General features: G+C 45.3%; 1 protein-coding gene across 1 annotated transcript in view; it reads right to left on the bottom strand.

Annotated features, from left to right (window-relative positions):
* The window catches only part of LOC142290132 (angiopoietin-2-like), a 215011-nt gene that overhangs the window by 9743 nt on the left and 177383 nt on the right, over positions 1-27885 (bottom strand). Inside the window, exon 7 of the mRNA XM_075334067.1 lies at positions 1620-1786. Within this exon, the coding sequence (XP_075190182.1) occupies positions 1620-1786 (167 nt within the window). The remainder of the gene's footprint in view (positions 1-1619; positions 1787-27885) is intronic.

Genomic DNA, 27885 nt, shown 5'->3' with positions numbered 1-27885 from the left:
ATAAACCCCTCAAAATAAGCCAATTTCCAATTCATACACAAACATGTCCTGTTTGTCATGAGGCATGAGTCTTCCATCAGTCTGCCCAAAGTGACTGCCTACCAGGCAGCAGGTTATGTGTGAGAATAGCAATATGCTGAGAATAAAACTAAATGGGAAACATAAAAAATGTACAAAATGATAAATGCAAGATGCAACTATTAGATTTATGGTATGATGTATATTTTACATGTGCTCAGATTAGTGTAGTGTAACGTAGGAGAACCAGGTCTACTTTCTCCCTGAAAAGGCAATTTGCATATTTCCTAGAGAAGCATTGGAGCTATAAGTCTCCTCACTACTGCCATGCCTGATTGGTTTGTCAGTCTCCGCAAGTAGAAAGTTTTCCCCTTAGACTTAGGGGTACTTTGCAGGCTGTGACATTGCTAGCCGATTGTAGCGATGCTGAGCGCGATAGTCCCCGCCCCCGTCGCAGTTGCGATATCTTGTGATAGCTGCCGTAGCGAACATTATCGCTACGGCAGCTTCACATGCACTTACCTGCCCTGCGACGTCGCTCTGGCCGGCGACCCACCTCCTTCCTAAGGGGGCGGGTCGTGCGGCGTCACAGCGACGTCACACGGCAGACGGCCAATAGAAGCGGAGGGGCGGAGATGAGCGGGACGTAAACATCCCGCCCACCTCCTTCCTTCTTCATTGCAGGCGGGATGCAAGTAAGGAGATGTTCCTCATACACAGCGATGTGTGCTGCCGCAGGAACGAGGAACAACATCGTACCTGTCGCTGCAGCGAAATTATGGAAATGACCTACACTACACAAATCACCGATTTTCGACGCTTTTGCGATCGTTTATCGGTGCTTCTAGGCTTTACACGTTGTGACGTCGTTACCGGCGCCGGATGTGCGTCACTTTTGCTTTGACCCCGATGAGATCGCAGTAGCGATGTCGCAACGTGCAAAGTACCCCTTAGGTTATTTGTAGACGCTCAGTTAAACTGACCAATTGCAGATTGAAAGGGTCTCTGAAATTATGACAACCTGTTTCAGACAATCAGCTGATTTACACAACTCAGAAGCTATAGTACAGATATGAACATTTCCACCTGTTATTAGCGCTAGTGTCTCAGTTAGGAGTGGGGTTACCTATGAATATTTTTCTTTTGTTGAAATAAGCCAATACATCTTCATTTTTGACACAATGGTATGTACTGTTTGCCATACTTCTATTTATCTGACTCTTAAAATGGAGTTTATTTATTTATTTTTAAAATCAGAAAACCCCTTTAAAACATATTCACTTTTCCCGAATACATTGTAACTGTAAAACTGTTAGAGGTTTGAATGCTGACTAGATAAATCCAACAACTGTATATTTCCATCATAAAGACAACATAACCATCAGCGTATTCAGTTTCAATATCAACATTGATTATAATAATGACTTGCATTTTTATTTACATAGCATCAACGTTACAAATCAGAGGATAATTAGGAACAATATGAGACAATGCAGAGCAATTCCTAAAGCGCTACTTGTAAGCTTACAATGTATGGTCGAACCATCATATTTTGTAATGAGCCATTCACCAGCCTGAATGGATGTATATTAATGACTCACCTGTAATTATTTTCCTCACTATCCACAGAGAAGACGTCATATAAGGAGTAAGCTTCATTCCCATCCCAATCCTGTAGTTTGATCCTCAGGGTGTACGACCTTTGAGATGTTAATTGATGAACAAATTCATTACCTAACCAGTATTCACCAGTGGGTGACCCAAAACCCTGGAAAAGATTATAAAATGTTAATTCTCAGAAAGGTTTTTCACATTTTTGACATCTGCAATTACAATAAATCTTTATTCTTTTGATTTCATATGACCATTTCTGAAGTATGAGTATACCACTGAATTCTATAAAATGCTGCTGAGTGAAGACCATTAAAAAGGTTGTCAATGTAAAATCTAGCGACGAAGTAAAAACCTTGAAAATCTAAAAATGTTTAAATGTTCTTGTTTTTGTAATGCATGCCTGGAACCACAGACTCAGGCTATGTGCGCACGTTGCGTCGGAGTACCTGCAGTTTATTCTGCACGTTTTCCTTCCCTTGGTTTTTGACCAAATGGCTTTTGACCATTTTTTAGCGCTAAAAACGCATGCGTTTTTACCGCGTTTTTAGTGCGTTTTTAGCGCTTTTTACCTGCGTTTTCACCTGCGTTTCTGCAGATGCGTTTTTGAGATCAAGACACTGAGAAATAAAGTTGAATTAGTCAAAAAGAATGAAAAAAGAGAAAAAAAGTATAAAATTAACTTTTAATAAAATTATATGGGAAATTATCATTTTTAATCTAATAATAGTGGTTATGCACATTTTAACAGAAAAATAGCTAAAGTTTATTAATTTTTTACATTTAAATTTTCGGTTATTGTGTGTGTGTAAAGGAACATTAGAACCCATTAATTTTTGCCCAGAAAAGCATGCGTTTTTGGAGCCAAAAACGCAGTTGAAAAGCAGGTAAAAAGCATGAAAAACGCAGGAATTGTGATTTTGGTTGCTTTTTGCCATTTCTCATTGACTCCAATGTTAAGGAAACGCTGCAGAAATGGCAAAAACAACTGACATGCTGCTTCTTTTTCAGCATGGTTTTTGACCACAAATATGCAAATTAAACGCTGCAGAAAAAAAAGCAAAGTGCAGACAGGATTTCTGCTTTTCCCATAGACTTTGCTGGAAATCAAAAACGCATGCGTTTTTGCCCAAAAACGCTGCTGCTAAAAACGCTGCAGAAACGCGGTAAAAAACGCAACGTGCGAACATAGCCTCAGACTGGCTGTCACGGACAGGCTTGAGGAAAGCCGCTCACAAACCAGGACCCCGAGAACCCTGAAACCCTTTAACCCCTATACAGGGATTTGGAATTACTGCAGGGCCCTGGAGATCGCTACCTGTGGAAGACTGAGTCCAAGAAGAGTAGTCGACAGGCAGGGTAAAACCAGGAGATACAGAAAAGGAACAAAATCGACAGACAAGGACGTAGTCAGGAAACCAGGCAGAGATCAAATCCGGATCTGGTAGTGAGGAACAAAAACGGCAGGCAGGAGGGTAGTCAGAGAACAGGCAGAGGTCAAAACACAGGGATCACTATTCAGAATACAGCGGGAAACAGAAAGCAAGAAAACAAAACCATCTCAGGCAGTGACCAGCAGACAGGAGGGGGAATTAGAAGGGTGTGGTGTCTTCCCACCTGCTGTAGCTGAATGGTGGTAACTTCAGCTGGAAGACACACACCACCTACAGTCAGCCAGTGGTACTGCAGGTCCCAGGGAAACCCAGCATAGTGGATAAGCGGAGCCTGCACCCACCAGAGCAACTGGCACCGCCTTCTCTCCTATTACCAGCACAGTACATGGTGGGAACATAGCGACACCTGGTGATCGAAACAGAAGTCGCAGAAGCGGACTCTAGTGGGGACGTGACAGTTTTACAGACTCCGCGGTTACCATGTGACTAATCACATGCGATTTATATACTAGTATACCATCTACATATAATAGCTTTTCACATAACAAAACCTAAAACAGAAACACAATAAGCACAAACCCTGCTGTAAAATTTTTCTCTGCAATGTACATGGCCGGATCCACCTCTTTAAAGGAATTTCATAAAACATTCCAAAATATCTTTCCCCCTTCCCACAAAGACATGCCTGTACCTCTAGAGTGAAGGATATTTTTTGCAATTAGACATTCTGTTACATAACTGGGATGGTACATGCACAAGAGTTGTGATTGTGCTATTTACAGTAAGATGCTGCATGTTAAAAACATCACAGAAAAAAAGGCAGCCTTCTTTACCAATACCAGATCATAATACCAAAGCACTACAGGATGCAGCAGATCCCCATGATAAAGGCGGGGGCAACACAGGTGGAAAATACCGATGACTCAACCACTCAAAAACCTATCATCCATGGAGGGAGTGATTGCCTAGTATTATAAAAGAACCCAGATAAGTCTTGCATAGGATGCTAGTCACCATGATGTACAGTATGTGATACATAGTATTGCTGCATTTTTTGAGACCAGAACTAATGCCAATCCCAGCTTTCTAAACACTCAGATGTTGCTTTAATGACATGTTAGGAGTTTAATTGCAGTAGATTACTCCTTCTGTCACCACCAATTGGCACCACCACAGCACCATCACATGATACCTGTGGGTAAATTAAAGTGTAACAATGGCCACCAAGACTGCTACAAATCTCATTCTATCAGACTCTACAACAGTTAGTTGATTGATTATCAAGTTAAATTAGACTTGGATCTAAGCACAAACTTTCCTATATATTTAGACAGAGCTAAGTGGAAGCCACTTTTGCAGATTTTATCAAAGTGACAGATTTTTTATAAGGGCTCAGCAGTTAAACAAGGCAGTTGGACATGGCAGGAGACAGGTAAGTCATGCAAGACAATCAAACAAACTTGTTCCTAGTTCATTTGTGCTGCAAAATGTTTTCACCATATGTATTTATATAATTTATGTGCCATCTGCTTCAATCACTTCATATCTACCGCTTTTTCACAAACTCTGTGTCCCTCTCTCCTCTCATACTGCCGGACCTGAGAACAGACCAGGGGGAGGTGTTGGTCTGCTGCTTTCAACAAATTGCGCTTTTCAAGTTATCCCTCCTGTACGCTAACTTATCTACTCTCCTTTTCAGGTCAACACTGTCAGATTTTACAAACCCTTGTCCCTGGGAGTGTCGGTAGTGAATCACCCTTCAGGCCCACTCCCCCCGACAGTTCCTCGAGCACTTTGCCACCTGGCTTCCACACTTTCTAGCCTGTGACATTGCCACTCTCATCATGAGGGACTTTTTCATTTGTATTGATTACTCCAAACCCCATCTCCTGCTTATCTTTTATGTCTAACCTCCTCTCTTGGCCTTTCCCATCTTTCTAAAGGAGAAATGGGTGAATCGGTAAAATAAAGAATAGAAAGTACCCCTTTGTGGAAAGGCTTACCTGTCTGAGTTGTGCTGTTCAGAGGTTCGCTTAGGATAAGAACTGACTTCAGCTCGGTTACCACTCTCCACCAAGTCATGAAATTCAAAACTAAAGATAAAAAAATGTGGCAATACTCCTAGCGCTGTCAGTATAAAAACACACTTTTTTATTTCAAATTCTTCATGCAATGCATTTCAAGGACATGGTGTCCTCTTCAGCAGGCATATGAATAAGCCTTAAAATATTCTCTCTCATTATTCTGGCATTTGACCAATATATGTAATTTGACCTAATAATTGACCTAAAACATGAAAGGTTTATTCTGATTCCATGTCAGATAGTGAGAAAAACATGCAGATGTGTCTTTATAGACACTGGTTTCAACTGTAAGTAATACAATGTATTATCAATGTGATCAAAGGATTGCATGTTCATATACTGTATCTCCCCTTGTGGGACTTAATTTTTTTTTTAAATAATACTCCTAAGTGTAAAAAAAAGTCCAGTTTTACTTATAACAAAGTGGTTTACTTGTGTGAAAAAAATAAACCTTGCAAAAACAACACATTTGCATTTACTGAATTTGTAATTAACCATACTAAAATTTGGTAAATGGCTAATGCCTATAAAAAAAACCTGAAAAAACTATGCCAGAATTTCTGTTTTTGTTAATATTTTCTCACAAAAAAAATCAAAAAGTCGTATGTATTTTACAATGGTACCAAAAAACTACAGCTTATTATTCCAAACAAGCCATCATACAACTCTGTAAACAGTAAATTTGATTAACTAAAAAAATAAAGTAAAATAATAATAATCTAAAATCTATCTATCTACAGTATCTATCTATCTATCTATCTATCTATCTATCTATCTATCTATCTATCTATCTAAAGGGGCATCTCAATAAATTAGAATATCATCAAAAAGTTAATTTATTTCAGTAATTCAATACAAAAAGGGAAACACATATATTATATAGAGTCATTACAAACAGAGTGATCTATTTCAAGTGTTTATTTCTGTTAATATTGATAATTATGGCTCACAGCCAATGTAAACCCAAAAGTCATTATCTCAGGAAATTAGAATAATTACCACAAAACACTTGCAAAGGCTTCCTAAGCATTTAAAATGGTCCCTTAGTCTGGTTCAGGTGTTGTTTTCAGATGAAAGTACATTTTGCCTTTCATTTGGAAATCAAGGTCCCAGAGTCTGTAGGAAGAGTGGAGAGGCCACAATCCAAGCTGCTTGAGGTCTAGTGTGATGTTTCCACAATCAGTGATGGTTTGGGAAGCCATGTCATCTGCTGGTGTAGGTCCAGAGTTTTATCAAGACCCAAGTCAGCACATCCGTCTACCAGGAAAGTTTAGAGCACTTCATGCTTCCCTCTGTCGACAAGCTTTTTGGAGGTGGAAATTTCATTTTCCAGCAGGACTTGGCACCTGTACACACTTCCAAAGGTAGCAGTACCTGGTTTAATAACCACAGTATCACTGTGCTTGATTGGCCAGCAAACTCGCCTGAACTAACTAACTAACTACCCAATAGAGAATCTATGGGGTATTGTCAAGAGGAAGGTGAGAGACACCAGACCCAACAATGCAGACCAGCTGAAGGCTGCTATCAAAGCAACCTGAGCTTCCATAACATCTTAGCGGTGCCACAGGCTGATCACCTCCATGCCATGCCGCATTGATGCAGTAATTCATACAAAAGGAGCCCGACCAAGTACTGAGTGCATTTACTGGACAGACTTTTCAGTAGGCCAACATTTCTTTAAAATAATTTTCTCAGTTGGTCTTATATAATATTCTAATTTTTTGAGATAATGACTTTTGAGTTTTCATTGGCTGTAAGCCATAATCATCAACATTAACAGAAATAAACACTTGAAATAGATCACTCTGTGTGTAATGACTCTATATAATATATGTGTTCACTTTTTGTATTAAATTACTGAAATAAATTAACTTTTTGATGATATTCTAATTTATTGAGATGCATTGTATCTTACCTCCCTCCCCTTTCTTCTCATTTCCTGACTGAATTGCTATTATAAATCTTGCTCTTATGAATCCTATAGAATCACAATCTCCTTGGCACGAGGCATCACTGCTCTCACTGTCTGGAGCTGTGTGCTAGTTAAAATACCCTGTTATTTCTCTATGCAAGTACAGTGATAACAGTGTAGACTCCGATAAAAAAATCAAAACTGTTATCTGAATGTTACAGCAAACCTTGTGCTGTGCTTTATAGTTTTACTAATACTACAGGTCTGCTCACCAGAAATGTCTTTCAAGGAGGAGCACCCTGCCAAAAAAATAAGTAAAAAGACTGTAAGGAGACACAGCTACTCAAGAAAAAAATTGAAAAATTTAGAATTGCTGTATTTTGTTCATTTTGCCTTACAGAATGTAATAAAAAGTGATAAAAACGTTGCATATAACAAAAAAAGATACCAATAAAAACTACAAATTGTCATGCCAAAATAAGCTATTGCACATGTCTTATGATGCAAAATTGTAAAATGTATGGCTTTCAGAATCTGGTGGTACAAAAACAAATGATAATTCAAAAAGTACCTTTACTGTATAAAGTAAAACTTACTTAAAATATATAAATTTGGTATCATCATTATTGTACTGACTTACAGAATAAAGTTACAACATTACTTGTGCAGCACAATTAGTTAACATAAAAAAATAAAAAACTTTTGTAGAAATACTATATTAATATTTCTCCCCATAAAAGTTTGTTGATGAGTTATATGTACCTCAAAATGATTCCCCTCATAAATACAACTCATCCCCCAAAAAACAAAGTCACATGTGACTATGTGGCCAAAAATGAAATAAGTTATTGCTTCTGGAACATACCGATAAAACAGTATACAAAAATAGTTTTGTCATAAAAGCCAATATTGGTTTCGGCAAGAAGTAGATATTTAGCAAATGACACTTGTTTTGTTTAGCGAGGTAAACACTATTTTACATTTAAGTGGTTGCCTTATTAGGCTATGTGTCCACGGTAGAATGTACCTGCGGATTTTTCTGCATGAAAATCCGCGACTTTCCCGGCAAATCCGCACCTTTTCAAAGGTGCGGATTTGCCGCGGATTTACCGCGAATTTACCGCGGATTTTGATGTGGATTTCCCCCCCCCCCCCCATTCTATAGCCAAAATCCGGATCAAAATCCGCAACAATAATTGACATGCTGCAGATTTTTCCGGATCAAAATCCGCGGCGAATCCACCGCGGAAAAATCCGCAGCATGGACACAGCATTTCCAAAATGCCATTGGAATGGCTTGGAAGTGCCGCTGCTGCAGATTTTCGGAAAATCCGCGGCTTTTCCGCGAGAAATCCGCAGCAAAATCCGCGCATTTTCCGCAGCGTGGGCACATAGCCTTATTCTACTAGCTGTAGTATCTAGCATTGCCCCATACAGTAACTAACTGCGAGCCTCTGCTTCTACATTTCCCAAGAAGTAGAGTTGAAGAAATTGAGGTTCTTTTCCTTGTAATGGAAGCAGTGATCCAATTAAGCGGTAAATCTGTCCTTTAACTTTGAACGTGGGTATAAATCCAGTTGTAAGGCCCTGTGCACACGCTGTGGATTTACTGCTGATTTTGCCGCGGATTTGCTGCAGAAAATGTGTCTAACATTGCTGCAGTCAATTCCCCAGCAAAACCTATTTGTTTTAAAAAAATGCTGTGCACACATTGCGTTTTTCTATACCCGCGGATTTACTCGCGGATTTTCCTCTGCAGAATTAGGCTATGTGCCCACGCTGCGGAAAATGCGCGGATTTTGCCGTGGATTTCTCGCGGAAAAGCCGCGGATTTTCCGAAAATCTGCAGCAGCGGCACTTCCAAGCCATTTCAATGGCATTTTGGAAATGCTGTGTCCATGCTGCAGATTTTTCCGCGGCGGATTTGCCGCGGATTTTGATCCGGAAAAATCTGCAACATGTCAATTATTGTTGCGGATTTTGATTCGGATTTTGGCTATAGAATTGGGAAAAAAAAAAATCCGCACCAAAATCCGCGGCAATTCCGCGGTAAATCCGCGGTAAATCCGCGGCAAATCCGCACCTTTGAAAAGGTGCGGATTTGCCGGGAAAGTCGCGGATTTTCATGCAGAAAAATCCGCAGCAAGATTCTACCGTGGACACATAGCCTTAATGAGCATGTCACTTTTTTTCTGCAGATACCTGCGGTTTTTGCCATAGATAATGGTAAAAATCCGCGGTGACCAACTTGCGGAAAATCCGCGGTAAATCCACAGTAAATCCGCGGCAAAAACGCGGCAAATTGCGGCAAAAACGCGGGTGCGGTTTTACCGCGGATTTTACCGCAGGTGCAGGATTCTTTCAGAGGGTCCGTTTTTTTCTTAAGAAAAAGTCCCTTTCTAGTGCGCACATAGACTAAAATCTTCTTTTATTGCACCAAATGAAATCATTGGAGTTGTATTTCCTGATGTTGTCCAAGAAATGCTTTGATGTTGCAGTGGTGCCTGTCATCAGAGAGTTCAGGGGATCTGGTGGTGACAGGAGATGAAGACATTTTACCTTGCGATTTGCACCGCATAAACCTATCGGTTCATTTTTCCACTTCAGGGCATTGCAGTACAAGCAGAACACATCTATTTTTCCTATAATATCTATTGGATTATCCTGATAGTTGATGTCTGGGTGTTAGCAAAAGACTGAGTGTTTCAAATTTCCAACCTTTTTCTGTGTCCAGGTGGAAGCAATTCTGACTCTCATACTGGTAAGTCTTGCTTCTCTTTGCTAAGATGTTTCAGTGGCCCTTAAGGAAGTCGTTCTTCTCTCCACTGAGATCTTTTAGTGATCTTTAAGGGAACAGCTCTTGTTCTCTTGTCTGCTGAGAATCTTGCTTCTCTCTGCTGAGATGTTTCAGTGGCCCTTGAGGAAGCAGCTCTTGTTCTAATATCAGTCAGCCTTGCTTCCCTTTCTTCAGATTGGTCATTGAGCCGTAATACCACTTTTCTCTTAGGGCGGCTTTGCATGTTGCAAAATCGCACGTGCGATGTCGGTGGGGTCAAATCGAAAGTGACGCATATCCGGCGTCACTTTCGACATCGTTGTGCGTAAATCCTAGATGATACGATTAACGAGCGCAAAAGCGTCGTTATCGTATCATCGGTGCAGGCTCCGACTTTTTCATAATTACGCTGCCGCGACAGGTACGATGCTGTTCCTCGTTCTTGCGGCAGCACACATCGCTGTGTGTGAAGTCGCAGGAGCGAGGAACATCTCCTTACCTGCCGCCGGCGGCTATGCGGAAGGAAGAAGGTGGGCGGGATGTTTACATCCTGCTCATCTCCGCCCCTCCGCCGCTATTGGCCACCTGCCGTGTGATGTCGCTATGACGCCGCACGACCCGCCCCCTTAGGAAGGAGGCGGGTCGCCGGCCAGAGCGACGGTGCAGGGCAGGTGAGTGCGTGTGAAGCTGGCGTAGCGATAATTTTCGCTACGCCAGCTATCACAAGATATCGTACCTGCGACGGGGGCGGGGAATATCGCGTGCGACATCGCAGCATCGGCTTGCGATGTTGCAACGTGCAAAGCCCGCCTTAGCTTCTGACGACAATTGTCCAATCAAATTCCTTTTCTTACGGGCGTTATTGTCTGTAATTGACAGTAACTAAAACCCCACACAATTAGTATACAGGTAAGGTCATGTGACTTAGATCAGCCTCTACGGCAGTGTACCTGTCTGGTGCTTGGGAAAGCTAGGGACATAATTAATTCTGTGGGTTTACGCACCAGGATTTTCAGCCTTGGAAAATCACATAAATGTAATATCAACCAAAATTCTGGATATATCATATTCATGTTTGGTGTGTCTAGGATGGGGAATCTTTGAGATTCGAGATAACTTCCTGATTGCTGGTGGTCTGACTGCTTGGACCTTCACCGATCCTAAATACTGGAGCTATTAAGTGCTCTGTGTAATCAGGTGCACATCCACTCCATTCATTCATGGCTTTAAAACTTGAGAACTAAGATAGAGAAATTCGTTCACCAGTCCTAGTTCCACCTGTTCCACATGGAAATGAAATGCACGGAGCTGCCCAGATCATGGTTTCAATGAAGTAAAATAGAAAATATCCATATCTCCAGCATCCAAGATTCATATTGATTCAAGTTTATTTACAGTGTTAGGCTATGTGCGCACGTTGCGTAATTACATGCAATTACGTTGCGCTTTGTAGCGCAGCGTAACTACATGCGTCCTGCGTCCCCTGCATAATCTATGAAGATTATGCAGGAGCCGTGCGCACGTGGTGTTTTAAAGCGCAGCGCTTCGGCTGCTGCCCGAAGCGCGCGTTCTAAGAAGTGACATGTCCCTTCTTTTGTGCGTATTGGTTGTAATGTCGGTCTCTCTCTCTGTCTATCTGTTGGTCTCTGTGTCTCCCTGTCAGTCGATCTCTTTCTCTCTGTCGGTCTATCCCTCTCCCCCCTCTCTTATACTCACCGATCAGCTGCACGGCTGCCACACTGCTCTGGCGGCTTCTCCTGCTTTTGAAAATACCGGCCGCCCATTATTCAATCTCGTATTCCCTGCTTTCCCCGCCCACCGGCCCCTATGATTGGTTGCAGTCAGACACGCCCCCATGCTGAGTGACAGCTGTCTCTCTGCAACCAATCACAGCCGCCGGTGGGCGGGTCTATGTAGTGCAGTAAAATAAATAAATAAATAATTAAAAAAAAAAACGGCGTGCGCCCCCCCCAATTTTGATACCAGCCAGGGTAAAGCCACACGGCTGAAGGCTGGTGGTATTCTCAGAATGGGGAGCCCCACATGGGGCCCCCCGGTGGGCGGGTCTATATCGAGCAGTAAAAAAAATAAATACATTTTTTAAAAAAAAAAACGACGTGCGGTCCCCCCCGGCTGTACCCGGCTCATCCAGAACTGTCCTGGTGCGGTGGCAATCTGGGTAATAAGGAATTAATGGCAGCAGCCCATAGCTGCCACTAAGTCCTAGTTAATTGTTGCAGGTGTCTATGAGACACCCCAATGATTAACCTGGTGAAAGTAAATAAACACATACACCCGAAAAATCCTTTATTTGAAATAAAAGAGAAAAACCACCCTCTTTCACAACTTTATTAAAATCCCCAAATACCCCTCCAGGTCCGGTGTAATCCACGAGGTCCCGCGACACATCCAGCTCTGCTACATGAAGCTGACCGGAGCGGCAGTACAACACCGCCGCTCCTGTCCGCTCCATGCAGCAACTAAAGGGAGTCGCGCTGGCAGCGGGGACGTCACTGAGGTAATGCCTGTGTGTGTGTGCGGTGATGATGAGGAATGTGTGTGAGGATGTCGGGCTGTGTGCAGGGATGTCAGGATGTGTGCGGGGATATCGGGATGTCTCCGGGGATGTCGGCGGTAATGTCGGGATGTGTGCGGGGATGTCAGAATGTGTGCGGGGATGTCGGGATGTGTGCGGGGATGTCAGGATGTGTGCGGGGATGTCGGAGGTAATGTCGGGTTGTGTGCGGGAATGTCGGGATGTGTGCGGGGATGTCGGCAGTAATGTCGGGATGTGTTTGGGGATGTCAGGATGTGTGCGGGGATGTCGGCGGTAATGTCGGGATGTGTGCGGGGATGTCAGGATGTGTGCGGGGATGTCAGGATGTGTGCGGGGATGTCGGGGTGTATGCGGGGATGTCGGGGTGTGTGCGGGGATGTGTGCGGGGATGTCAGGATGTGTGCGGGGATGTCAGGATGTGTGCGGGGACGTCGGAGGTAATGTCGGGTTGTGTGCGGGGATGTCAGGATGTGTGCGGGGATGTCGGGATGTGTGCGGAGATGTCGGCGGTAATGTCGGGATGTGTGTGGGGATGTCACTCAGGTTACCCACGGCCACAGGTCTCGAGTGGAGGACTCGAGCTGGCCGCGGGTAACCTGAGTGATGGCACCGGTGATCGCGTGGCTCACTGCAGTCACTCAGATTTGCGGTCACAGGTGAGTCCTTCACCTGTGACCGCAAATCAAGCCGCGGCACACAGACAGCTGCGCGATCACAATGAAGTCGGGTGAAGTTCATTCTGATCGCGCGGCTGTCTCCCGCAGCCAGCCATGTGCTCTTTTTGACATTCCGGTCCCAGTCGGCTCTGCTGCAAGTCTATGGGGATGCAGCAGAGCCGAGTGGGACCACACTGTCAGTGTGCTCTGGATGCTTTTCCCATGGCAGAGAAAGCATCCAGAACGCATGAATCCTGCAGGAATGTGCGCACATTGCGTTCTGCCGAATGCGTCTCAGAACGCAGATTTTCGGCTGCGTTCTGAGACGCACATGCAGTGACTATTTACGCTGCGCAATAGAACGCAACGTGCGCACATAGCCTTAGGCCATGTGCGCACTTTGCGTTTTTTTCTGCGTTTTGGCTGCGTTTATAACTGCTCTATGTCATTCACAAAATGCATGCGTTATGCTTCCCCAGCAAAGTCTATGAGAATCATGCAAAATCTGTGCGCACAATGCTTTTTTGAACGCAACGTTTTTATTGTCAAAAATTTGACAAAATCTCTGCGTTTAGAAAAGCAGCATGTCAACTCTTTTGTCTGTTTTTGCAGCGTTCTACACCCATTGAAATCAATGAGTTGTAGAAAAACACTGCCAAAATGCTAAGCAGTGCCTTTGCACTGCATTTTTGTTGCGATCCGCATGTTTTTTTGACATAAAGGCAGGTCTTTCGGTCTCTCTCTCTCTGTGTTGGTCAGTCTGTCGGTCTGACTCTCTCTCTTTATGTCTCTATCTCTCTCTCTGTCCATGTCGGTCTCTCCCTCCCACCCCCTCTCTTATACTCACCGATCCACGATCACCGGCGCGGCGCTGCACGGCGTTCACACTGTGGCAGCTTCTCCTCTTTTGAAAATGCCGGCCGCTCATTAATCCATTACGTATTCCCTGCTTCCCCCTCCCACCGGCGCCTATGATTGGTTGCAGTCAGACATGCGCCCAGGCTGACTGACAGCTGTCTCACTGCAACCAATCACAGCCGCCGGTGGGCGGGTCTATATCGAGCAGTAAAAAAAATAAATACATTTTTTTAAAAAAAACGACGTGCGGTCCCCCCCAATTTGGACACCAGCCAGGGTAAAGCCACATGGCTGAAGGCTGGTATTCTCAGGATGGGGAGCTCCACGTTATGAGGAGCCCCCCAGCCTAACAATATCAGCCAGCAGCTGCCCGGAATTGCCGCATCCATTAGATGGGACAGTCCCGGGACTCTACCCGGCTCATCCTGAATTGCCCTGGTGCAGTGGCAAACGAGGTAATAAGGTGTTAATGGCAGCAGCCCATAGCTGCTACTAAGTCCTAGGTTAATCATGGCAGGCATCTCCCCGAGATATTTTCCATGATTAACCTGTAAGTTAAAGAAAAAAACACACACATCCAAAAAATCCTTTATTTGTAATGAAAGACAAAAAAACACCCTCTTTCACCACTTTATTAACCCCTCAAAAACACCTCTAGGTCCGACGTAATCGACGCAAGGTCCCACGACGCTTTCAGCTCTGCTGCATCAGAAGCTGACAGGAGCGGCAGTAGAACACCGCTGCTCCTGTGAGCTCCATGCAGCAACTGAAGTGAGTTGCGCGATCAGCTGTGCTGTCACTGAGGTTACTCGCGGCCACCGCTCTCAGGTGGAGGACTGCTGCTGTGGCCGCGAGTTACCTGAGTGAAAGCACAGCTGATCGCGCAGCTCACTGCAATCACTCAGGGGATTTGCAATCACAGGTGAATCCTTCACGTGTGACTGTAAATCAAGCCACGGCACACGCACAGAGCCGCGCGATCACAATGAAGTCGGGTGAAGTTCATCCGAGTTCATTCTGACCGCGCGGCTCTGTCTCGCAGCCAGCCATGCTCTGTTTGACAGAGTGGTCCCACTCGACTTTGCTTCAAGCCTATGGGGATGCTGAGCCGAGTGAGATCGCACTGTCAAAAATGTGCATTCTGGATGGTTTTCCCACTCTGTCTATGGCAGAGCAAGCATCCAGAACGCATTAATTCTCCAGGAATGTGCGCACGTTGCGTTCTGCCGAATGCGTCTCAGAACGCAGCTTTTTCGGCTGCGTTCTGAGATGCACATGCAGTGACTTACACGCTGCAGAATTGAACGCAACGTGCGCACATAGCCTAAGAGACACCAGACACCTGGTGGCTGGTGTCTCTTACACTATAAATAAATTTGAATCAACATGGATCTTGGATGCTGGAGATTTGGATATTTTCTATTTTACAACTTGAGACAACTCTTTTATGCAATGGTAAGGTATGATGCTATAAAGCAATATTTGCAAAATGTTGCATTGCACCTTGATGAGGTGTGTGTGTGTGTGTGTGTGTGTGTATGTGGGGGGGGGGGGGGGGTAATGTTATAGATATGGCTTGCTGTGTTTTGTTCATCTGGGCTGCTTTTCTTTGTTATTGATATTGGTGACCCATCATAAGTATAAAAAGTCAGTATCTCCGTACTGCACAGCTGGTTTAATGACCATTATATGAAAGGGAATCTGTCTACAGGTTTTTAACCTACAGTAGTCTGAGAGCAGTATAATGTAGACAGAGACCTTATTCCAGCGATGGGTCACTTACTGGGCTGCTTGCCTTAGTTGTGATAAAGTCACTGATTTATCGGTAGGACATTATCACTAGAGGATTTGTAAAACATGCTGCCATGTAGTCCTCCATATTTATGAGTTCTTTATAACCCCGTCCTCAACACTGATTGGTGGCTTACTCCCTATGTACAGCGTATACAAAGAACTGTCAATCAGTGGTGTGGGCGGGGTTATGAAGAGCTCAGCAGTCAGAGAATCTGCACAGATACAACATTATTTTACCAAACCTGCAGCTAAGTGACACATTCCTGGAATCAGGGTCTCGGCCCCTACATCAAGCTACTCTCAGATGATGTAGCAAAAACTTGGTGACGGATTCCCTTTAAATCTCATTTCAGGCAGGCAGGGAAATTAAGGCATCAAATTTGTTTTAACAAAAAACAAAAAATACTTATCAGCCACTCCACCATCTGCAATTCCTGGGTTAGAGAAAGGGACCAGAGTCCAGCTGGTCACCAGAAGAAGCAATCCAAAAAAATCCAAGAAAAATTCAGCATTCCCAAACGATAAAAAATTCCAGAATTCCATGGTTAGAACTCCATTAAAAGGGAAACAGATGACGCGTTTTGGATCCAACAAGGATCTGTTGGATCTGAAACGCGTCATCTGTTTCCCTTTTAATGGAGTCCTAACCATGGATTTTTAAAATGTAAAATAAAGTTTTGGAATTTTTTATCATTTGGGATTGCTGGATTTTTTTTGGATCAAATTTGTTTGTTATAGGACAATCCCATAACTATTGTATTATATCTTCTCTATTAGATTTTCACTTTTCAGTAAAAGTTGTACAAATATAGTGTGTAAATAATGTGACTCTCCAAGCCTCAGATTATACAGATATTAGTCATCACGCTGTATTATGTGCTTGTTCTGCATTCTGCTACTTATCATTAATTTTGACATGTGTGCAATTCTAAAGAAATTTGGACACAGCTTGGTTTTGTCGGAAATGTTTAAACTGCTCAAAACTTGCCAAAGTAGAATATTTTACTAGTTGAAATTAATGGGCAAATGTAAAAAATGTCTTAGTATCCACGGAAACGAGAACAACATAGCTATGTGCGGACACATTACTATGTCCTCTGTGAACCAGTTAATCTTCTGTGACCCCATTTATTGCAAACATGGGGATGTGGTATGTGCGACTCTGTTCACTAATGTATTACAGATCCAGCTGTCGGCAACGTATATCGTAAATGATTTCTATTTTAAGGTGAATATGAAGCAAACATTGCTGTAGTGATATGTGCATCTTATTAAAATAACCACAGCTGTTACACTAAAAGGCTTACAGGGCAAAAAAGATCTACTTAGTACTCCTTTGCAGCTGTACCGCCCCCGTGGAAGCAGCCGAGCTGCTCGGATCCGGGTTTGCTGTGGCTCGAGGGTCTCCGGACCGGGGGGTCGTGCGGCCACTTAAATGTAAAAATTTAAGGGGGATATTTATAGGGGAGTTGATATATAGTTCGTGACTCCACTCGTGGTGTGCGGTAATTTGGGGAGTGCCGCCGCTGCTGTTGGGAGTATCCGGGGTGATGAAGTGGGGCAACAAGGTGTTGTAACCCTCCACGGGTCGGGGGATGCCACGGGACTCAGTGAGGAGTACCGTAGGATGCAGGGGTCACTCTCGTACTCACTCAGTTCATAATCAGATGCTGACAACCGGGTAAACCAAGTCTATGAGCACCGCTGCCACTGAGGGGAGCTCGTCCGCATCCTGTCCCTAATAGTGTTGCCTGGTGATCCATGACCTGCCTCCTGGCACTAAGTTTGACTTCAACTTGGTGGCCCAGTAGTATGGAACTAGCCGGGCCCCGCTTCCCACTATGGCTAAATATGTGAGCTTCCTCTCAGGGCTCACGCTTGGGATTTTCTGGACCGTTTTGGATTGGAAAGTCCTATCCCCCTCATTGTGCTAATGCCCCGATTCCTGAGCGGGTGGGAACAGATCATAAAGGCTCCGTTCTCTTCAGGTGAATTGTCGGGTTGCCTGAAGCTACTCCCCGACCTAGGGACCGTGTAACCCGTTGTGCCTTCGGTCCCGGACCGGTGACAGTGCTAGGCTGCCAGCTGTCCTCCTCGACAGGTCCAGACACCTTGCCACAATTCCCTGCAACTGAGGGTCCGACTCCTCTAGGCCCAGACCCCCGTCTGCAACCTAGACAGCTCTACCAGGAGCCACCAGTCCTGACCTCCTCTGAGCTCCTTACAGCTCGAGGGCTACTTCCCAACTCTCTCTCCACTCACAGACTGACTATTCTGACTGACTACACTACTCACCTCCCCTCCCTGACCCCCCCAGGTGGGCAACTCTATTCCACTCAAGCCGTCCATAGGTGTGTCTGGTGGGTATGGTGCAGGGTGTATCTAGGATTTGATTTGTTGGAGGAAACACCATTTAGTTAGAGACCCAGAACCAAGAGGGAGGTGGAATACGGCATGGAAGGGCAGCTTGTGCAGTACACTGTGACGACCTGATAGTCCAGGGACGTCACACAGGCATGTATTTAATACCCAAAGCGTAAAGATACCTTATCATAGGATGGATTGCTCTTACAATTGATTACGAAGTACCCAAAACTGGAAAAAATAAAGCCTTTCATTTGCGGGGGAGCACCCACAATTCACAATTGTGTTGCCCATGCTAGTGCCAAATTTACCTATTTGGCACCCACTGGCGGACAAAGACAGAAAAGGGCCCCTGTGCAAGAACAGTATATGGGCAATTTGCAGCCCCATAGCTCATCAAAATGCCCTATTCAACCTGCTTTGGATGTATAAATGGGCCCCCTGACCTCTTAGATCCCTTTGAGGCTGCACAGGCTGCACCAATGATATGTCTGCCCCTGGTGGTACCTATAAGTGAGCTGAGCTGCAGGGAAGTATAGTTCACAGTAGATCCTTTACCATGTTATGATCTCTTGTTCAAGGGCCACATAGAAGGATGACTAATCTGCTCTGCTATTGACCAAAAAAGTACAAAAAATATTTTGGCTGATATCACCTGTCACGGAGTCCTTCTCCCAAAAATACACAATCAGCAGAGCGAGAGATGATTGAAGAATCCAAAGAACATTTATTCCAAGCAAGTCAGTCCCAGGAATCAGTCACAATCCTCCAGCAGTCCTGTTCCAGGGAAATCGGGGTTTCTCAACAGCTCTCTTAGGTGCTGCCTGTAGCCGCAGCTTCTCCCGCAGAGGATGAATCTTCCTGCTTGTTTCTTCTCCTTCCCAGCCAGACTGAATAATCCCCCAGGTAAACAGAACGTTTAGGTGGATTGTAGACCCCCACCCCCAGAACTAGGGACAGAAGCACTGAAGGGGTTATAAACCTGCAGACAGGACAAATGGACAGAGCACCATGCCTAAAATATGAACCTACACAAAATGATACCCACATTATCACACAATATCATACAATATCACACCATCACACCATCTAACAAATAGTATATAGTTATGTATGTGAGAGAAATCAAATATCTGTATGTGACTATAATATTTCATGCAACACAATATACATTTTTAGATGGTTTTACTTCTTACATATATCTCAACTTTTAGTGTTCATTTGATTTATTTGCCTTTATTCTTACTTCTGCTATTAAATATCATAACCTTTGATCAAATTTAGCTGTCTGGAACAATTAACCACACCATTACGCAAGTAGACGTGTCTTTGGAGAACCGAGCCAACCGATAATACCAAAAAGTATATTATAAGGAAGTTTTGGAGCATTAACAATAAATCACATGCTATTTCAGAAAAGGATTTAATTAATTACTAAATATGAATTTTAATTGGTTCATATTCTATTTGCTTTGGGTCTTAATTTAAATATTTTGATTGACTTGTACATTATTGGCTCGTGTATTATGATTGTTTTATGTTTTATGTATAATCACAGAAAAACGGAAACTCCTAAAACTTAAAGGTTTATTCATACAAAAGTTAAAAACACTTGAAAAGACCAAATAGGTATCAAAAGCAACAAAAAGGAAGGGCACACACGCAGAATTGGCAACAACCAAGCTAGTGTATAGTGGATAGGTAGGTGATATAACCATAAAACAGGTATTTATATCACCATACCAGTCAACTCTTTTTTGACATGTCAAAATATTTTTTATATGGCATACCATAAACTTATGTCCAATGTAGCAGTTCCCAAGTCCTAATCTCTATTGGGTAAAGTTTTGACATATCCTGTAATGTTAGTCATTCAAGTATATTCAGATGTATAGCAGTGATCCTATAACAATCAGCTTTCGTTGTTAACATCTAGCAGGATTGTGAGCCCAAACACAAACAAAAGACAAAAAACACACACAAGGACCTAAGGTAAGTCTAAACAAGAGTCAAAAATCAGATATGGTATTATACCCAGCAATATATCTATATACCAAACGTGTTTCCCATCCTATGATTGGAGGTTCATCAGGAGTATTATGCGTGTAGTGTGTATAAATACTGATGCTTTACAAATTTATAATAGCCAGAATACGAGTCGCATACAGCTGTGTAAGACAACAACGTTTTTCAAAGAGAAATTATGAGGCTTATGTCAGAGTATACTATATAGAAGGGATTTCTTCCTTCAAGTTTTTCTTTTTCAAAGTCGCTTCTTCAGCTTATGTCACTAAATGAAATTGATATTCTGATATAGCATCAGCCAGTAGGACTCAGGTCATATGCTGGGCTTTATCTGATATTTCACAGGAGACGGTAATTTTCCTTGTAATCTAGTCACTCCCAATATGGGCTAGTCCCAACTGTTAATTGTTTCTTACACTACTGTCAGCATCACACATACAACACTACTACATAGCACAAGTCACATGACACATTATTTTCATTATAATGCAGGACATAATTCACTCCACATTACATGGCAATTACGTGATTTGTGTCTTCAGGGGGTAACCAACAAAAACTCCAAATCCTTACAATAGTGAGCTGCCAATCAGTGGTGTGAGCAGGGTTACACTGTGCTATGGCTATACGCAGGAGGCGTCCTCCCTCTCGGGTCAGAGTCAGTATGCCTCCGGTCTCTCTGCTGCCCGAGACCTATTCTGCAGGTGATCCTCTGCCTCGGCGCCGTTCTTAGCGGTTTGCCCAATCCTCTGCTGTGTTCCTGGTGGCTGTTCAGCCCCCAGAGTCTAAGTGTGGAAAATGGGGAAGTGTGCATGCGCGGGCCAAACCTTTTCCTAATTCTGACTCTTTGGCCAATGTGCGCATAACGTGGCATCTTTGGATTGGCCGTTTGACATCAGCTTTCCCGATGACGTGGCTTTGCTGGATTGGCCGTTGGACGTCAACTTCTCTGATTGCGTGTGAGCTGAGACTAGGCGGTGCTTAGGTTATATAGGTTATATAGGGACACAGCCGACGGCGCTCAGTCTTAACTTGCCTTGCGGCGACAGCATCTCTTAGGGAGGTCTCGAGGGTTTCCGGACCCAGGGGTCATGCGGCCACTCAAATGAAGGGGGTATTTACAAGGAATTTTATAGAGTTCGTGATGCCACCCGTGGTATGTGGTAATTAGGAATACCACTGCTGCAGTTAGGAGTACCCGGAGATAATGGTATGGGGCAGCCAGGTGTCAGAACCCTCCATGGATAGGGGTGTGGCGCCCTGGACTAGCCAGGTCGTCACAGATAACACTCAAACACCCCCACTCCCACTAGACAGTAACATTAGCCAAACACAAAACCCTTGTTGCCTCCCTCCAGTGTCTGATGTCCACACCAGGTGGAAGAGTGAGGAGTAAACACTTGGGTGTCTGGGTTTGTGGCCCAGGCACTGACAGCAAGGTTGGCAGACCGTGGTGGCCATCTGCAGGAGTGGCGAATCGACGCGGAACCGTAGGACCGGGGCCGGGCGTTGGCCCGCCGGTACCGACCAGGGAGCGAAGTGAAGGCAGCACACACAGGCAGGGCCATCGGACCCCGACCAGGCTTGGAGCCGCCGACAATAGTCAAGTCCGAGTGTGACCGGAACCCCAGGGGTTTTCTAACAGCCAAAGACCCGATAGAAGGCAACCGCCCACACCGTGACGGTATACAGCTACCGCCTAAGGCTAGAAACCCAAGGGCCAGCGCCTGCAGGCAAACGGGCTCCTCTGGCATCCATACACCGGGGAGCGGACTACCGTTTGGGATCCATCGTAGTCAATCAAGTACATCAAGGTGCAGGGAAAGACAGCCACCATCACCTGTCCGGGGAGGGACACTGCAGCCGGCTGCGGGACCCGTCCATCCAGCCGTTTGGTTTACCGAGGACTTGGTGCATCTTTTGCTGAGTGAGTACACCCGTGCCATCCGGCACCGCGCCGCGCTGTCCCTGCAACCCTGCACCTCACCAACCCTGCCTCCCCGTCACATCACGGAGGGGGAAAACAACATCTCAGCTGCTCCCTATCATCGCTCCCAGGAACCCCATCACCAGCAGCGGTGGTGCCCAGCTTCACCACGACCCGTGGGTGGCGTCATGGACTAAATCCCCCAAACCAACCACCCTTTTCACTCACGGGCAAGGGGCGCCGCTTGAGTCCCCGGATCTGGCCCACCGCTCGAGCCACCGAGCAGCAGCAGCTGCAGCAGCACCGGACCAGAGCGTTAGCGAGCGCGCAGCGGCGGCGTCCTCCCCGCCCGCGACAGGGGGATACCGCGGTACTCAGCGAGGGGGGTGCCGTGGGATGCAGGGGATCACTTTGGTACTCACTCAGTCCATTAAGTAGACCCCCAACAAATGGTAAAACAAGTCTCTGGATACTGCAGCCGCTGAGGGGAGATTAGTTCGGGTCCCGTTTCCAATAGTGCTGCCTGGTGATCCGTGACCTGCCTCCTGGCACTAAGTTTACTTCTTTGATGGACCCGGTAGTGTGAAACTTGCCGAGTCCCGCTCCTCACTCTGGCTAAGTGTTGGAGCTTGCTCTCAGGGCTCACGCTTGGGATTTTCTGGACCGTTTTGGATTGGAAAGTCTTATCCCCCTCGTTGCGCTAGTGCCCCGATTTTGGAGCGGGTAGGGAACGAATCTTGAAGGCTCCGTTCTCCATGGGTAAATTATCGGGTTGCCTGAAGCTACTCCCCGACATAGGGTCCACGTACTCCGTCGTGCCTTGGTCCCAGCCTGGTGATGGTGCAAGGCCGCCGGCTGTCCTCCTCGACAGATCCGTGCCCCTTGCCACGATCTCCTGCGACCGGGGGTCCATCACCTCTAGGCCCAGACTACCGTCTGCCACCTAGAAGGTCCCTGAGGAGCCCCGCTCCCAACCTCCTCTCCCTTTCACTTCCAGGCTACTCTCTCTGTTTTTTGACACTCCTCACCTCCCCTCCCCAACCCCCCAAGTGGGTGACTCTAATCCACTGTCCACTGGTGTGTTTGGTGGGTGTGGTACAGGGTCTATCTAGGATTTGATTGGCTGATGTAGGCAACACCATATGGTTAGGTATCCAAAACCAAGAAGGAGGTGGATACTGCATGGGAGGGCAGATTGTGCAATACCCTGTGACGACCCGATAGTCCAGGGGCGTCACACTAGCATACTGATACCCGCAATCCTAGTGGCGGTGACAGTGTTGGTGAAGCTACTGTTGTTCCTGAGTCTGCTTTACCTATTTCAGTACAGCAGCGCTGGAAAAGCATACTGCTACCTGTACGTTTACTTTATTAGCCGACAGTGCTGGTTAAGCAAGCCGTTGGTCTGAATCTTAATGGCAGCTGGTGCTAATGCGCAGTTTGTGTGGTGTGACTCTGCTGCAGCCGTACTTTTGTTTGTTTATTGGTGCACTTTCTCAACCGTGGTGGTCTTTCGACCCCACGGTTGTTCGTGTAAGAGTGAGTGTGAAAATAACACTTACCATTTGAGCAATGTTAATTTGAACCTAATTATACTGAAGTCTGTAGTTGTTCGTTCAGCTCTCTGGGCTCTTAGCAGCTATGTTCCATCCATAGCACTGTGAACCCTGAGTTGCTCTTAGGATTGTATCCACCATCCTCCCTCTAAGCCGCCAACCCCATAACACACTAATTAGCTAGATTGCCTGTCATGTGACACCTAGTCCTGCAGTGATAATAAAGTGCTGATAAACACTGAATTGAAACTACAGCAAGCTACTGAGCAAGTGACATATCCCTTGACCCTGTCCCTAAATAATGCGGCTTTTAGATTAAATAGCTGAGATCTGCTGACAGATTCTCTTTAATCATTACCACTTATTCACATCTGCATGCATTACCCACTGATTACTAGAGTTGAGCGCGGTTCGCGGTTCGAGGTTCTCCAGTTCGCGGCTCGAGTGATTTTGGGGGCTGTTCTAGATCGAACTAGAACTCGAGCTTTTTGCTAAAGCTCGATAGTTCTAGATACGTTCGTGAACGGTTCTAGCAGCAAAAAGACAAAGCTAATTACTAGCTGGCTTTCCGCTGTAATAGAGTGTAAGTCACTCTGTGACTCACACTATTATGAAATTTCAGCGTATAGTGTGTGGGAACAGCGCATTCAGATCACTGCTGTTTGGATAATGGCGATCGCCATTTTTTTTCATTTGTCCTTGTCTTCCTTTCCTAAGCGCGTGCGTGTAGTGGGGCGGGCCAGCATGTCAGCCAATCCCAGACACACACACACAGCTAAGTGGACTTTTAGCCAGAGAAGCAACGGCATGTGTGATAGGATGTCCATGTCACATGTCCATGCATCTTAAAAACGGACATTTTCCTCCAGCACACCATTATCTGCCTTCTGCGTCTTGGTGTCAGTCACCGCTGGCGTAGCTCCTGTCTCCGATACTGCTGTGTACGCTCTATACACAGCGCTATACAGAATAGGGATAGAAGTTTCTTTCAGCCCTTGTAAGGGCTAATACCGGCAGGGTCAGAGCCATAGGTGACAGTCAGGTCCGTGAAAACAGATTTTAACAGCTACATAAGATGACAGCGTCTGTGTAGCTAAGGTCAGGGATTTCCTCGCTGCATTTCCCCATTAGGAGGGATAGAGAGGGAGGCTTCCTTTCCTCTACCCAGACCCACAACCCTGCCACTGTACCCTCCTGCCCTTTGCACACTCAAACTCATTGTTACTAAGCCATTATACTAGCAAACACTGAGGAAACTTAGTGGCATCCTAAACGTGGCTGTTGGACCTCTGTATTGTCCCACTAGTGCAAAGATATTTGCAGCACGTCTGCCTGCATTGCACACTCAAACTCATTGTTACTAAGCCATTATACTAGCAAACACTGAGGAAACTTAGTGGCATCCTAAACGTGGCTGTTGGACTTCTGTATTGTCCCACTAGTGCAAAGATATTTGCAGCACGTCTGCCTACATTGCACACTCAAACTCATTGTTACTAAGCCATTATACTAGCAAACACTGAGGAAACTTAGTGGCATCCTAAAAGTGGCTGTTGGACTTCTGTATTGTCCCACTAGTGCAAAGATATTTGCAGCACGTCTGCCTGCATTGCACACTGAAACTCATTCTTACTAAGCCATTATACTAGCAAACACTGAGGAAACTTAATGGCATCCTAAACGTGGCTGTTGGACTTCTGTATTGTCCCACTAGTGCAAAGATATTTGCAGCACGTCTGCCTGCATTGCACACTCAAACTCATTCTTACTAAGCCATTATACTAGCAAACACTGAGGAAACTTAGTGGCATCCTAAACGTGGCTGTTGGACTTCTGTATTGTCCCACTAGTGCAAAGAAATTTGCAGCATGTCTGCCTGCATTGCACACTCAAACTCATTGTTATTAAGCCATTATACTAGCAAACACTGAGGAAACTTAGTGGCATCCTAAACGTGGCTGTTGGACGTCTGTATTGTCCCACTAGTGCAAAGATATTTGCAGCACGTCTGCCTGCATTGCACACTCAAACTCATTCTTACTAAGTCATTATACTAGCAAACACTGAGGAAACTTAGTGGCATCCTAAACGTGGCTGTTGGACTTCTGTATTGTCCCACTAGTGCAAAGATATTTGCAGCACGTCTGCCTGCATTGCACACTCAAACTCATTGTTACTAAACCACTATACTAGCAAACTATGCTGCCAGTTTAAGGGCCGTAGTTGCATTGTCAGGGATAATTATTGTTGTTTATTCTACTGTTAATAAAGCTAGACCACCGCTGAAATCTACACCACCTCTCAATTTTTACTACCACATTTTAAGTGCACAATCTTGTCGCAATCAAAATGAGTGGCAAAATGACAGATCCTGGTGGAAAGGGGAAGAGGCGTGTTGGAAAAGGAAAAAAAGTTTGTGTCCGTGGGGAAGGTGGCAAAGCTCCATTAACATCTGCTGAAGATAGGCCATCTTCCAGCAAAAGTAAGATGTCTACTATTTTCCGTGGACAATCCGATGTGCTCCCTTTTTTACGGACGCGAACAACTGGAACAAAGGTAGATGATGCCCAAAAAAAGAACATGCTTGAATGGATCTCAAGTGGTCCAACAAGTGCCCTCTCCTCCACCTCAACTACCGCACCCAAAAAAAAACAATCCTCTGAGTTGTCATCCCAATCACACTTGCTTTCTCCCAGCTCTCAAGTCTCCATCCGCCCTGCACAGTATGGTGGAACAGAGATGGCTGAGTCTGCAGAGCTGTTCAGTCACACTATAGCCTGGGAATCAGAGGTCTGCTACCAAGCTACAGTGAGTACAGACCAGGAAACGGTCTGCAGTGATGCCTAGAACCTTTGTGACTCAGATTCAGGCCATGATGACCAAGTTTCTGAGCATAATGTTGACACTTATTCACAAACTGTAACACCTGTTGTTATAGACAATGAGGAACATACTGATGACGATGAGACGCAGATACCAGATTGGGATGACAACTTAAATATTTGGTCAGGGCAGGAATAGGCTCGGTCTGAGGGTGAGGGGAGTGCAAACACAACTCTTGATGAGGAAGTTCTAGATCCCACCTACTGTCAACCCACAGTCAGGCACTCGAGGAGGTCAACAGAGGCGGTGGAGGAGGATGCAACTGACGATGAAGTTACCTTGCACCTTCCTGGACAGAGTAGGAGTACTGGTAGCACGTCTACAACTGCATCTTCAGCCACCACTCTGCCTCTGAGCACTAGTCGGGGTGGCTCAGCAGGTCGCATGTCCTCTAAGCCTTGCCTAGTCTGGTCCTTTTTTGACCTTGCAAAGGATTGCCCAAATCATGTGATCTGTAAAATTTGGCGGGAATCTGCTAGTAGAGGCAAAAACCTCAGCAGTTCGACAACTTCTTCCATGAATCGTCACATGAATAAATATCATATGTCCCAGTGGGAAACTCACCATGCTGCAATGTGGCCTGGCGGAGCGGACCGTCCACTGCCTGCTCCTTCCAGTGCATCCGCGCGCTCTTCATCTTCTAGAAATGTGGGGACAGCTGTCACACCTGGTTTTCCACGCACAACTTCCACCACTGTAACCGCAACAGGCAGTTTGCTTGGTAGGTCATCAGTTGGTTTGGAAGGGGAAACAAGTGCGTGTGTACAGCTCTCTCAGACATCGATAGCATCAACGTTGGATGAAGGCAACATCATGTCTACGCCTGCACTTTCCTCACAAACCTGCATTTTTTTCAGGGACACCCTACTCACCACCATCTACACACAGCAGCCAGATCTCTGTCCCTCAGATGTGGACAAATAAAAGGCCATTTCCTGCGACCCGTGACAAAGCTAAGAGGTTGACTTTATCCCTTTGTAAGCTCTTGGCTACCGAAATGCTGCCTTTCCGCCTGGTGGACACACAGGATTTTAGAGACCTTATGTCTGTCGCTGTGCCCCAGTACCAGATGCCCAGTCGCCACTACTTCTCTAGGAAAGGTGTGCCTGCCCTACACCAGCATGTCGCACACAACATCACCGCTTCCATGAGAAACTCTGTGTGTGAACGGGTGCATTTCACCACCGATACTTGGACAAGTAAGCATGGACAGGGACGTTACATGTCGCTGACTGGGCACTGGGTAACTATGGTGATAGATGGTGAAGGGTCTGCTGCACAAGTCTTGCCGTCCCCACGACTTGTGTGTCAATCCTCTGTCTGTCCAAGTTCCTCCACTGCTTCTGCCTCCTCAACCTCGTCTGGGTCCTCCACCTCCGCCCCAAGCCTGCCTGGTCAGGCCACCAGCGTTGTAACTGCGCAGAAGGAATCACGCACCCCTCATTACTATGCTGGCAGCAGAGTGCA

Source organism: Anomaloglossus baeobatrachus, chromosome 2 (assembly GCF_048569485.1).
Source record: "Anomaloglossus baeobatrachus isolate aAnoBae1 chromosome 2, aAnoBae1.hap1, whole genome shotgun sequence".
NCBI lineage: Eukaryota > Metazoa > Chordata > Amphibia > Anura > Aromobatidae > Anomaloglossus > Anomaloglossus baeobatrachus.
The sequence above is the reverse complement of the archived record's forward strand: the minus strand, read 5'-3'. Positions and strand labels throughout refer to the sequence as shown.